Source organism: Elephantulus edwardii, unplaced genomic scaffold (genome assembly GCF_000299155.1).
Source record: "Elephantulus edwardii isolate Elephantulus edwardi_28Jun2011 unplaced genomic scaffold, EleEdw1.0 scaffold00086, whole genome shotgun sequence".
In the NCBI taxonomy this organism is placed as follows: Eukaryota; Metazoa; Chordata; class Mammalia; order Macroscelidea; family Macroscelididae; genus Elephantulus; species Elephantulus edwardii.
In genome coordinates, this window is record NW_006399836.1 from 6550728 (window position 1) to 6564292 (window position 13565).

The following is a 13565-nucleotide window of genomic DNA, read 5'->3' on the forward strand; positions in this document are numbered from 1 at the left end:
GGTGCTGTCAGCTCAGGGACAGGTGGGCATGTTGATGCTGGCCCAGGGGGAGGAGGGCATGGTGCTGCCAGCTCAGGAGCAGATGGGCATGGTGCCAGGTGGGCACAGTGCTGCCGGCCCAGGGGCAGGTGGGGATGGCTCCAAGGTGACCACACTCACCCAAGTGAAGATGGAGAAGAAGGAGAAGGCAATGGCCGCCCGGGCAGCGTCCGTCCTTTCGTTCAGCGGGTTGTCCTCCGGCTTGGAGACCTGCCACTGGTTGGCCAGGTAGCAGAAGCCCACGAACCAGAGGAAGGCCCAGAAGGCTGAGGCGTCCACCAGGGTCACACACGCAGACGGGGTGAGCGGGGACAGAAAAGGAGGCCAAGAAATGGGGAGAGGTTCAGAGTGTGTCTCCTCCCATCTCCCCAAAGAGAGGTCAAGGGACGTGGGCAAGGAGGAGGGGCCTTGAGAAGCAAGCAGTCATGAGGTGTAGGGACCACCACAGTGGGGGACAGAAGAGGGTCAGGAGGCACAGAGACAGGCCAGGTAGTGACAGGGAAAGGGACGGAGACCTGGGTATAAAGGAGACAGAAGCCAGGACGCTGTCTCCCAGTTAAATGTCACCAGGCCCACTGTTGCGGAGTGGACCAGGGAGTGATGAGTGGGCCGCGGCCAGGGTGCCGTGGCTTTTCCTGGGCTCCCAGCCCACCTGAGAGAACATTCGAGAGTCCGGGTCGGGGGAAGGCGAGTGGGAGCCTGGGGTCCTCCTGTGAGTGCCTGTGGTCTGCCCAGGGAGGCTCAGTCACTCGGTGAGTGTTCATGGGCTGAGCGTAGGGGGCTCAGGAGCCCAGCCCACCGGCATGCTGGAGAAGTCTGAGAACTATGAACTCAGCCTCAGCACTCTGAACTAGAAAGAGCCTGCGCCCAAGTCCATTCCCAATACAGGAGCGTGACGCCCTACTGGGGCAGGTGTGCTGATGGACAGTCTCCCACAGAAAGCTTTGGGCTCTGCTCTGTTCGGCTGGGAGGAGGTGGCAGAGGCCCTGTCCCTCCCTGGGCTTGTCCCAGGCCTGGAAACGGGGCTGGAGTGGTAAGAAACTCAGGGCCAACTGGGGGCTGAGTTGCTACATGATCTGGGGGTGGGGCTCACTGGGATAGCGGGGCTTGAGCCGCACTGTCTGTTGTCTGACAAGATCATACTGAGTCCCAGTCCTGGAAATTTGGGGAGATCCCAGCTGAAGCCTCAAGTCCTGGTACCTTCAGCATCCACCAATCAGATTCCTGGAGCCCCTGGGGGCGGTCAAGAACCCAGCCAGGGGAGTGCAAAGGTCAACAGGTGATGACCCAGGTGCTGGTTGTGCTCCCCGGTCTGGCTGGGCACCAGGGTCTGCACAGTCCCCACCTCACTTAATTGTCAGGGGACCCCCAGGCAGGGCAGAGAGGAGGCTACTCTGAGGTCCCTGGTCCTGCCCTGGCCCACTCTGTTCACTGCTGCCTGTGGCCACCTATGAGCTGACCTCCAGCCCACCACCTGCCTGTGCCTCAGTCTTGTCCGTGAAATGGGGAGAAGGCACAGCAGCCTCCCAGGGGCGTGAGACCAGCAGACTCGCTGCCTGGTGCCGCTGGGCTCACCCGAGACGCCGATGTCGGACAGAACGGCCTTCTTGCGGTCCTTGACACTGCTGATCTGCGGGAAGTAGACGTCCAGGGCCAGGTACAGCAGGCAGGTGAGGAAGGCCAGCACGCCCACCGTCACCCCGTAGCTGCAGGCGCTGGGGTTGCGGTTGTAGATGCAGAACTCCTCACCCTTGGAGAAGCTGTTGAGGTAGCCCTCGTTCACGATGGAGCCAAACACCACGATGGAGAAGACCTGCGAGGGGGGCGTGTGAGCACAGGGCAGGGACGGCCTACCTCAGCCCATCCAGGGCCAGCCCACTTCAGCCCATCCACAGCCGGCCCTCCTCGGCCCACTTTAGCACACTCAAGACTGGCCCACCTTGGCCACCTCAGCCCACAGAGGGCCGGCCCACCTCAGCCCACCCGGGGCTGGCCCGCTTCGGCCCACCCAGGCTGCCCCACCTCAGCCCACTCAAGACTGGCCCACCTTGGCCACCTCAGCCCACCCAGGGCCAGCCTGCCTCAACCCACCCGGGGCCAGCCCACTTCAGCCCATCTGGGGCCTGCCCACCTTGGCACACCTGGGGCTGACCCGCCTCAGCCCACCGGGGGCCAGCCCACCTCAGCCACCTCAGCCCACCCGGGGCCAGCCCACTTCAGCCCATCCACAGCTGGCCCACTTCAGCACACTCAAGACTGGCCCACCTTGGCCACCTCAGCCCACCGAGGGCCAGCCCACCTCAGCCACCTCAGCACACCCGAGGTTGACCTGTCTCTGCCTACCTCAGCCCATCCAGGGTGGTCCACCTCAGCTCCCACCCCAACCCACCTTGGCTGGCCCACCTCAACCTTAGTCCACTAGGCAGGCCCTAAGGGGAAAGCCTGCACAGTTCCACCACCCAGGACAGCCAAAGGGCTGGTGTTTCAGAGGAGGGATGACTTGTCGGGAAGGGAGGGTGATGGGGGGGCACTAAATCACTAACTCCCTCAGCAGTGGGAACTGTTGCTATTGTTGTTATGAGCTGTCAAGCTGCTTGTGACTCATAGCGACCCTAGGTGACCCAACAGAGTGTGGAAACTATAGACCAGTATCATTGATTTCACATGCAAGCAAGATTCTGCTGAAGATTATCGAAAAACAACTGGAACAGCACATCAGCAGAGAACTGCCAGAAGTCCAGGCTGGGTTTAGAAAGGGTCGTGGTACTAGGGATACTGTAACTGATGTTAGATGGATCTTAGCTGAAAGTGGAGAGTATCAGAGGAATGTCTATATCTATGATTATGTAAAGAAGTTTGACTCTGTGGATCACAATGAACTGAGGCTGACTCTGAGAAGAATGGGAATCCCAGAACACTTGATTGTACTAATGAGAAACCTATACTTGGATCAAGAGGCAGTCATCAGAGCAGAGCAGGGCAACACTGCACGGTTCAAAATTGGGAAGGGCGTACACCAGAGATGTGTCCTGTCTCCGTACCTTTTCAACCTGTATGCAGAACAGTGGGAACTGAGACTCCTTTAAACACAGAGGTGACCCCTCCCCATTCACTCAGACCCAGAATGGGCTTAACGCTAAGGGCTCTGCTTTTCAGGGTGGACCCTCATCCCAAAACAAGAGGTTCAGAGAGCTCCTATAACAATCACCACCACCGCCTCCCGAGCTGACCCTCTGAATGCTGGCAAACTCCCAGCTTCATACCTCAGTGGGCTGTTCTGGGGTCTCAGGCCTTGCCATGGCCCCACCTTGCCCTGCTGCCCGGACCACTGAAGCCCCCAAAAGTGGATGGAGGAAGGAGTGAAAGAACACGTGACACAGCACCCTAGGAACGGTGGGCTATGAGGGGGGTGCATGCTGCCTCCCTGACCACTCTCAACCCTGTGGTCAGTAGGTCTTCCCCAGGGGCAGTCTCCAATGGGACTCCCAGTGACCCTTGGGATGAACTGCCCAGTATCCCTTCAAAACATGTGCCGTAAATCCCAACCCCTAGTCTGTGCACACGGAGCTCTGGTGGCCTAGTGGGTAAGGAGTTGCGCTAGCAATCCAAGGGCAGGCAGTTTGAATCCACTAACTACTCGGAGAAAGATGAGTAATCCCCTCCCTGTGATTTACAGCCTCTGAAAACACACTGGAGGGTCAGATGTGAGTTGGTTCCGACTTGACAGCATACAGCTGATCTTGTATGTTTGACGGTTCTGAGGAGCGAAAGTCACCCTGGTAGTAATGTTTGCTTCATGAGCCTACCTATCAGGAAAATCTGCTGTCAGGGACCTCTCTAGAGTGCTGAAGAGCAAGGATGTCAATCTAGAGATTAAGGTGCACCTGATCCAGGCCATGGTCTTTGTAATTATTTGCTGTGCTTCAGAGAGCTGGGCAGTGATCAAGGATGACAGAATTGGTGCCTCTGAGTTGTAGTGCTGGAGAAGAGTACTGAATATACCCATGGACTGCCAAGAGACACCGGACAGGTCTGTCCTGGAGAGGGTGAAACCAAGCTGCTCCTTGGAGGCTAGGATTTTGAAGCTCTGTCTCACATACTCCGGGCAAGTAGCCAGGAGGGACCAGTCTTTGGAAAAGGATATCACGCTTGGAAGGGTTGAGGGACGGAACAGGAGAGGAAGAACCCAGATGAGATGGACTGATAACTGGGGTGAGGAGGGAAGGTGTGTTGGAGTCAGTGAGATTGGCTCAGGATAAAAGCAGGATTCGGAGCTACTGTGCATAGGGCCACTATGAGTCGTAGATGACTTGACGGAACTTAACAACATCTAGTGTCTAAGCCAATCCTTTCTGAGATTTTTTTAATAAAAAGAGCTGATGGGGCATGAAGAGAAGCAAGAACAGATGGGGGATGAGAGATGCCACACTGCAGGAAAATCGCCAAGGAAACCAGGAAGCACGCTAAAAAGAGACAAAAACCATCCTCACAGCCCACACTCTTGAGGAGGTGTGGGCCGTCCCCCGCGGCCAGAGTCCTGCATTCGGACTGCTGTCCCCCTAACCTGTGAGGGAAGGGGTACCGGTGGTGCAGTGGGTAAGCGATTATCTGCTCACTGAGAGGCTCCTGGTTTAAACTCGCCGGCGGGTGTGTGGGAGACCTGGCGGTCTGACCCCGTAAAGACGGCGGCGGAGGACAGCCTGGTCGCATAGCCCACAGCAGCCGTGCCCCTCCCCGTGATGGTGGCCTTGAAAACCCGCAGAAGGCTCCTGTTCTCACACAGGTCACTAGGAGTTGAAAACGGACTCGGCTGCGCTTCACGACGACAACAAACTGTGAGAAAATAAGCGTCTGCCTGAGAAAGGCACCCACGCGCGGTCCTTCGGGACTGTACCCCTGTGCAGACGTCGCCCCTCGAGGGAGGCCTGGACCCCGGGCCTTGTTTTCACAGAACGTGGCTAATGCAATGCGACGTCACTTAAGAGGCCCTTACACGAAGACTGTGGCTTCATATGCTCACTGCTCTCGCCTGTTCACTCTGGTGGAGGCCAGGGGAGTTTCGCGTCCACCTAGAATCCCCATGAGAGGAAGGTCTGATGACCTACTTCCCAATAATGAGCCACAGAAACGTCTAAAGAGCACAGTTCTGCACTGACACACTCGGGTCACAACTGACTCAACGGTGCGTTCCTGGAGAGGGCCACGTGGCAAGGCGTGTGTGTGTGTGTGTGTGTGCGTGTGTGTGTGGCCTCGGCCAGGAGTTGGAGGGTGATGAGCCTCTCCGTCCAACGGCCCACAGGGGACAGAATCCTCGACAGCACCTGAGTGAGCTTCCAGGTGGACCTGCCACACTCAGGGGAGCCTTCGGACCAGAACTCAGGCCCAGTCAACACCCCAACCGTAGCCTGTGAGAGACCCTGAGTCAGGGCCCCCCACTAAGCTGTACTCACAGAGGATGTGAGGTCATAAATGTGTGTTGTTTTAAGCCACTGTGTCTTGGGGTAATTTTTGATGGAGCCACAGATAACAGATACATTGAGTGTCATCAGTTCTTTGCAGATACGGCAGCTGAGGTCCAGGCGATGGTTAACACTCACGGAGCTGCACACCTTGAGTGTGAGAGGAGGTGGCAGAGCAGGGCTTCAAACCCTGGGACCCTGACTCTGAAGTTCAAGCCTTGTTTCTCTTCTCTCCACTGAGATCTTGTAAGTACAATGGGAGATTCAAGATCATGGTTTCACGGAATATCCCAGTTTACTAGCCTAACAGTATGTTAGAACGTCTACTTCCCAGATAATTTTGTAGTGTCTAGGGTCTTAAAGGCCTTCCCCTCCTGCGCTGTCCCTCCACCCTCCCAAGCATGATGTCCTTCTCCAAGGACCGATCTCTCCTTACAACATGTCCAAAGTATGTTAGACGGAGCCTCAGAATCCTTGCCTCCAAGGAGCCACCCCGTTTAACCTTTTCCAGGATCAATCTGTTTGTTTTCCTAGCAGTCCATGGTATTCTCAATACTCTTCTCCAGCACCACAGCTCAAAGGCATCAATTCTCCTTCTATCCTCCTTGGTCATTGTCCATCTCTCTGATGCATAACAAGTGATTGCAAAGACCATGGCCTGTATCAGATGCACCTTAGTCTCCAGAGAGACACCACTGCAATCAGGATGAGTGTGTCAGAGACAGTGTGATTGGCACAGGACAGAGCAGAGTTTAGGGCTGTTGTACATAGGGTTGCTATGAGTCGCAAGCGACTCGACGGCACATAACAACAACAACAACAGGGTCTTAAAAGTTTGCAAGAGGCCATACACGACACAGTAACTGGTCCCTATTCACTTGAAACAACATGGGAAGAAGAGGAGTCAGGAATAGAATTTGTGGCTAATTCCGACCAGAACTAAACAGTGCTCGGGTACCATTACTGAACATTTTGATCAAAGATTCCACAGAAGAGTCCTGAACAAAAGGGGGAGAAATGTAAAACAGGACTTCAAATTCTCATTGACTCTTCATTTTCTAGAGCCATGTTAAGGCAGTGAAACTCCTGGACACTATGGCCTTGAGGTAATCTTTAAACCATAAATAAAAAATATTCCCTGAAGTCACCTTAAAACCAAACAACAGTCTAGTTAAATAGCCACACACACGTACAGACTCTGCCTGTGCATTCTGATCCTTATCTGTACAGGATCAAACTGACACCACCAACTGGAGAGATTAGATAGAACTGTCAGGGGGCAGCGAGCTTCCGGATGAAGACACTCAGAAGAGGGGGGTGAGCATTTTGTACAACCTGAATGTCACTGGTGTCACTCAACTGTACATGGAGAAACTGTTGAACTGGTGGATGTTTTGCTGTGTACAGTCTCAATAACAGCCATAAAATATGGATTAAAAGAAAAGCCACATGAGCAAGAGGTGACTGTGGCCAGCTGGACCCAGCTCAGGAGGCAGGGCCCCGTGTGGGCTGTGGTGAGGGGGGCTTCAGGGCACGAGAAGGGATTTTACTCGTCCCTTTCCCATTTCTCTTTCTTTTCTGGATTCTTTTTTCCTCGACAATCAGAAACCATCACTTTAATACAACTCTGGCACATTTTCTCCCAGAACTAACACCGGCATGAGGAGTGACTCCGGGACAGGTGTCAAAGATAAAAATACCAGCATCACTATTAAAACAAGGAAACTTGTGAGCTGAACCAAAACAGATGGCCTCGATCTTCCAGCCTCTCCTGTGTTCCACTTGTACCCAGCTCTTCCATCATTTATGATCTTCTTCTGGAAAACTCAGCCCACCAAAGCCCTAAGGACAACAGTTCTGCTCCGACCTGCTTGTGGTCACTGTTGTGGTTATTGCCCTGTGGCATCCAGGAGGAACGGACTCACAGCTGACCCTCCAGAGCGTTTTCAGAGGAGTAAATCACCCATCCCTCTCCCACAGAATAACCGGTGGATTTAAACTTCATGCCTTTGGGATTGCAGCGCAGCTTCTTATTGCCAGGCCACCAGAGCTCCGTACTCCACCTCACATGTGGTCACTGAATCGGGGTCAACGCCATGACAACTAGGGAAGAACCCAAGCCCAGAGCTGGGCGGTGCACAGCAGGGGCCTGGTGCTGGCTGCATCGAGTCGGCCATGGTGCTCTCTCCCCATAACTGGCTGTGCCTCAGACCATTCTAACGGGCTGATTTCTAAAAAGAAACCAGGCCTTTCTTCCTAGTCTCTCAAGTCTCGAAGCGCCACTAAAAAGGGTTCACATCGTAGTGACATTCAAGCCTCCTCTGACAGACAGGTGGCGGCTGCACATGAGAGGCACTGAGTGCAGTCGAACCTGAGTCTCCCGCACAAAAGACAAGAATCCTACCAGGGAGCAGTCACTGCCGCCAGGAGGTGCCATCGAGTCACCTCTGTGGGGACCCTGTTGGGGAGAGCTGCCCCATGGGGCGTCTACAGAAGCAGACTCCCACAGATTCCTCCCTCAGGGTGGCTGATCTGTGCCCACAGGGCTCCTCTGTCTTCCTCTCTCCCATTCCTGCTGAGTCAGAACCCAGTGACCCTGGAAGAACAATGATGTAGTCAACAAGGACTGACCCTCGGGTGTCCCAGGCTGTAAATCTGAGGAGGAGATGACCAGTTTTATTCCCTCGGAGCAACTGGTGGATTCGAACCACCAGAGAAACAGTTTTGGGGTAGTGGTGCAACTCTCTACAGACTGTACCACCAGTGTGCTGTTATGTTAGATATTGTCAAGCTAGAACCAACTCACAGCCGACCCTTCAGCGGGTTTTCAGTTAATCAACCCCATCTTTTTCCCATGGAGCAGCTGGTGGGGTCAAACCCCGTACCTCTGAGGTGGCAGCGCAGCTCCTGACCGCTGAGCCACCAGTGCTTCCCAGGAGGAGCTTGACACGCCTACACCCACTGCTGCGGAGCTGACCTGGCGCAGGTGACCCCCTGCTGGGTCTCCAAGGCTGGGATCCCAATAGGGGCTGACTCTCTTCTCTCCCAAGGAGCAGCTGGTAGATTTGAACTGGTGAACCTTTCATTTAGTAGCCAAGTACATCACTATTGTCACCAGGGTTCCTCACCCAAAAAAACCCACCTCCGAGCCACAAACTGAGATTTGTACACCAATGCTCATAGCAGCACTATTCATCATCGCAAAAACATGGGGACAGCCCAAATGTCCAACCACAAACGAATGGACTGAGAAATTATGGTACATTCACACAATGGAATACTATGCAGCACGCAGGAGCAATAACTTCGTAAATTATTACCTAACTTGGGAGGGACTGGAGAGCATTATGCTGAGTGAACTAACTCAGTCCCACAAGGATAAATATTGTATAAAACCTTTATTGTAAATGAGTATAAGGATCCAGGTGGGGTGGGAGAGGCTGGAAGCAGAGGGAGGTGGACATACAGGAGGAAGAGGGGATTAATCATGGGGTTGTACAATTTGATGGGTGGAGGTGAGGGAAATGGAAAGAGTTTGTTCAAATTTGTATTAGAATTGTGTAAATAAACTAGTGGGGGGGGAAGCAAAACACAACAAACCTCACCTGCACTGTCATCTAGTCGATTCCGATTCAGGGCCACCCTCCGCGGGTTTCCAAAGCCATAAATACGGCTCAGCCTTCTCCCGCAGAACAGCTGGCAGATTTGAACCACCAACCTTTGCGTTAACAGTCCAAAACATGTAATGCACACCATCAGGGCTTCTCTCCCTCATTGCCATGGAGGTGAAATGCACTCCCAGCTGACCCTTCAGCGAGTTTCAGAGGTTACAGAACGCACCGAAGGAGATTACCCATCTCCCCCCACGGAGTGACTGGTGGGTTAGAACCAGCAGAGAGGCTCTGCTTTGGGGTTGGCAGTGCAGCTCGCTACGGATCTGTCTGGCACCCGAGCCCTGGGACGAGCAGGGTTTCTAACACGGTTACTGTCTCTCCTGATACCCCTGGGAAACAAGAACACGACTAGGAAGGCCCATCTTGAGCAACGCTTCCAGAACATACTCTGTGATCTGGAAGAAGGGGAGATACTGCAGCCAGAGGGGGGACAAGAGTGGACCCCTGCCGAAACAGAGAAGGCCGAGATGAAGCCAGCAGTGAGGGAGGGGGCGGGCGGAAGGAAGCCGGTGCCCGGGGGACAGCAGAGGAGGAACCATTAACCATCGGCCCCCTTGGGGAAGAGAAGCAGCGTCCTCAGAGAGACTGGGAGGAAAGTGCTAGAAACGGCAAGATCAAAACATCCTTGGAGGGACCAGGCACTTGGCGGGGCAGCGAGGAGGGAGGCGGCCTGGCTCCAGCTCCCGCTGCTGCAGCTGCCACCGCTGCCTGTCCCGTAACGCCACCTCCACGTCCTCCCCTCCATTCCACATCCGGAGGACGGGGTCTTGGTGGACACTCATCACAGACACAGGCTTCTCAGCAGTCCGTACCAGGCTGTAACTGAGACCCAGAAGCCCCTGCAGCGGGAGAGCTGGCCATCAGGGGGAACAGTGAGGGGAGAGGAGCCTGGACCAGGTCAGGGGCCAGTGCAACCCCTGCTTGAATCCCACCTTGATTTTGGGCACGGAATTTAACCTCTCTGAGTCTCATCTGTTAAAAGGACGTGATAACCCTTTTAAACCAGGGACAGCACCCAAAGATGCTGGGCTGGCATTTACCAAATGAAATAGGCAATTACATCATGGCAGAGGCTGTGGGGGCCAAGGTGCTCAGAAAGGGCCTCTGAGCTGAGACTGGGAGGAGCTGGCCATGGGAACGGCTGATGGGAGGGAGGTCCAGGCAGAGGAAGGGAATGTGCAAAGCCAGGCAGGGCTCTGCTTGGGGACAGGAAGAACAGTGATAGGGGATCAGAGGCAGGAGAGGCCTGGGAGGGGTGGGTGATGGGAGCAGGGACACACACGGCCACTTGTATTCAGGACCTGGTGAGCTGTGCTGGGGACCTTGGATTTAAACGTGCATTGGGGAGATGGCCAGAGGTGACAAGAAGGGACTCCATCGGCTACATCCCCTATCCCAGCCATAGTGCCCCCTCCTTTTACCCCGAGGTCCTGCATCCCTGATCCAGACGAGGTGCCCCCTGACACTTATAACTTACAGCAGGAGAAACTGAGGCTCGCTGGGGGAAGGAAGGAACACTGTCAATGTCACAAGGTCAGTCCCTGTGGTTTCCCAGGAGCTTCCGGGACACAATCAGCTGCCATCGCCCCAGAAAAGCAGAAAGGGGCCTCGGGCTTCGGCACCTCATCTGCTCACCGTGAGGGGGGGAGGCGGGGCAGCCAGGACCAACTGCATGTGGGGACGACATTGAGAACTCAGGAACTGGACCCACAGGATGGCCCTATCTTTCTGAGTCTCACAAACATTCCTCCTCTGACAGGTATAGTCTGTCAATCTCTATACCCCGGTGGTGCAGTGTGTAAAGTGTCAGGCTGCTCACAGAAACGCTGGAATCTACCAGCTGCTCCAAGGGAGAAAGATGGACAAACACCCAACAGAAGATGGCCTAGTCGGAATCACCTCGCCATGTAGGTATGGTAGTATGTACGTATGGCAGGTATGTGTGGCTTCTGCTGTACTGCTCTCTCTGGGTGGAGAATATTTGAGTTTCCCTCCTCTGACAGGTGTCACCTTCCCAGGTTGTGGCCTTGGAAGGTTTCACCATAAAGCTGTCAACTCCATGAGGCTGATACTCTTCTCCACAAGGATTGCAGAGTTGAGAAAATGAGGCATGGAGAGACCCCCGGGACCTGGCTCAGCTCCTGCAGCGCCGAGAGGTGGCGTCAGGGCTCAGGCCTGCACTGTTCTGGTCATGTGCCAGGTGACCTGATAGAAGGCTGGACTTGTAGGGATGGCGAGGGACCTGCAGAAGCCAGTGGAGAACCGGAAATGAAACTGGAATGAAATTTGACGCCGGCCGCCAGGGTGGTTGAGCCAGGCGAGGGGAGGAGGGAGGTCACGGGAGGGGGGATGAGGTGGCCACCTGAGGATGCACGATCGTGGGCACTGCAGACACAGGATCAGCTCACTCGTCAAGATAAATAGGACTGGATGCTGTTCGCCTCACCCTCTCTAAACCCTGGGTCTGTGGAAAGGTGACTGCAGATGGCACTGGTCATCTCATGTTAAGCTCCGGACATGCAGGAAGGGATGTCGGAATTTCAGAATCTTAGGCTCATGCATTCAGATACACAGATGCACGGAGACCCCCTCAGTGACCCTCTCTACCCTGGCCTGGCACCACCACGGGCTGCTTGATGCCCTGCAAAACTGCACCTGTGCTTCCACTCCCAGAATGCCCTTCCCCACCCTTGCCAATCTTCAAATAGGAGAAAACGCTTGTCACCCTTCAAAACTGTGCTTGGATGTGGTAACTCCCCACCGCCCCAGGGACAGCCTTCTCCTTGACCCCTCCCTCCACCCTCACTGGGACTTATTTATGCGCCTGTCTCACCAGGAGCCTGGGAGTCCCCGTGGGGAGCTGCTGCAGCCTCCTGAAGGCCTCCTCCTCCTCAGATCTGTTGCTCACCACGCCTCTGAAGAAGAAACAGCCTTAAAAATGTATTTTTCACAACATAAACAGTCTTCCAAGCATCCTTGAAAATCTACAACCAGGAAAGGATAAAATAGATGAATGGGACCTTCTAAGAATCCCTATACCCATCCAAAAACTTCTCCAACAGGGTAAAAAGGGACGCCACAGATGGATAAAAAAATATTTGGTAGTGACATGTCAGACAAAAGACTTATATCTAGAATTTATAAAATACTCGAGCACCACAATAAGATAAAGGTCAATAACCCAGTTGAAAAATGGGCACAGGATATGAACAGGCACTTCACCAAAGAAGACATTCAGATGGCTAACAATCACATGAAGAAATGTTCAAAATCACTAGCTCTAAGAGAGATGCAAATCAAAACAACTATGAGATATCATCTCACTCCAGTAAGAATAGCAAAATTTAACAGAACGGCAAACATCAAATGCTGGCCAGGCTGCGGAGAAACTGGAACTCTTATTCACTGTTGGTGGAACTGTAAAATGGTGCAGCCACTATGGAAGGCTGTATGGCCCTTTTTCAAAAAGTTGCAAATAGAAATCCATTTGACTCAGCAAATCAACTACTGCAAACTTACCCTAAAGAAACCATAACTCCACCCAAGCAGATACATGCACACCCATGTTTATTGCAGCTTTGTTCACAATAGCAAGGAGTTGGAAACAACCTACGTGCCCAACAACAAACGAATGGATAGGGAAGCTCTGGTATATTCATTCACACAATGGAAAACTACACTGCACTGAAAAAAGGAACTCATGAAATATATAAAATGGGTGACCCTGGAGGACATTATACTGAGTGAAATATCTTAGTCACAAAAGGACAAATAATGCATAGGACCACTGTTGTAAAATGGGACTGACACTGGGTTTGAGGGAAGACAGAGGAGGAGAATGATGTATACTATATTGAAACAGATGAGGGAGAGAAACTGTTTAAAAGGGATATAAGATTGGGTATTATTGTCATGTCAGGAGTCCAGAATGAAGGCTGCACAGTGGAGTGGACGTGAGGGGAAGGACTGCATAACAATAGAAGTTTTACTTTTCAAGGAGAAGAGTGAATTAAGGGGGAGGGGGTGGGCAGGGAGAAAAGTGCAACAATGAATGACTGGAAATCCAAAGTCTCTGTAAACTTTTGTTAAAATTAATTTAAAAAGGAGGAAAATGGGATTTTTACTGCACAAATCTTTGCACAAACAATACTCAGTAAAATGTAAAAGAAAAATTTACTGACAAAGCATTTCACTGAGGAACTCCAGCTCCCGCAGGTTTCAGGCCTCCCGCCCAGCACGTCCTACCCCAGGCTGATTCTAGAACAAGTGCACGCACCTCCACCTTCACTCCTCACAAAGAAGAAAAATCTAGAATTATGGACTCTAGGATTAAACATAGGGTTAAGAGATTGAGGTTGTTAATGGCTTTAGTTTGCTTGGCTCCAAAGTCAAC

The 13565-nt window shown here is 53.2% G+C and overlaps 1 protein-coding gene across 1 annotated transcript in view; it reads right to left on the reverse strand.

Annotated features, from left to right (window-relative positions):
- SYNGR1 (synaptogyrin 1) overlaps nt 1-13565 on the reverse strand; it is a gene marked incomplete at its 5' end in the record, with an annotated part of 31751 nt that overhangs the window by 5341 nt on the left and 12845 nt on the right. The window contains 2 exons of the mRNA XM_006890194.1: nt 160-305; nt 1615-1852. Coding sequence (XP_006890256.1) covers nt 160-305; nt 1615-1852 — 384 coding nt within the window. The remainder of the gene's footprint in view (nt 1-159; nt 306-1614; nt 1853-13565) is intronic.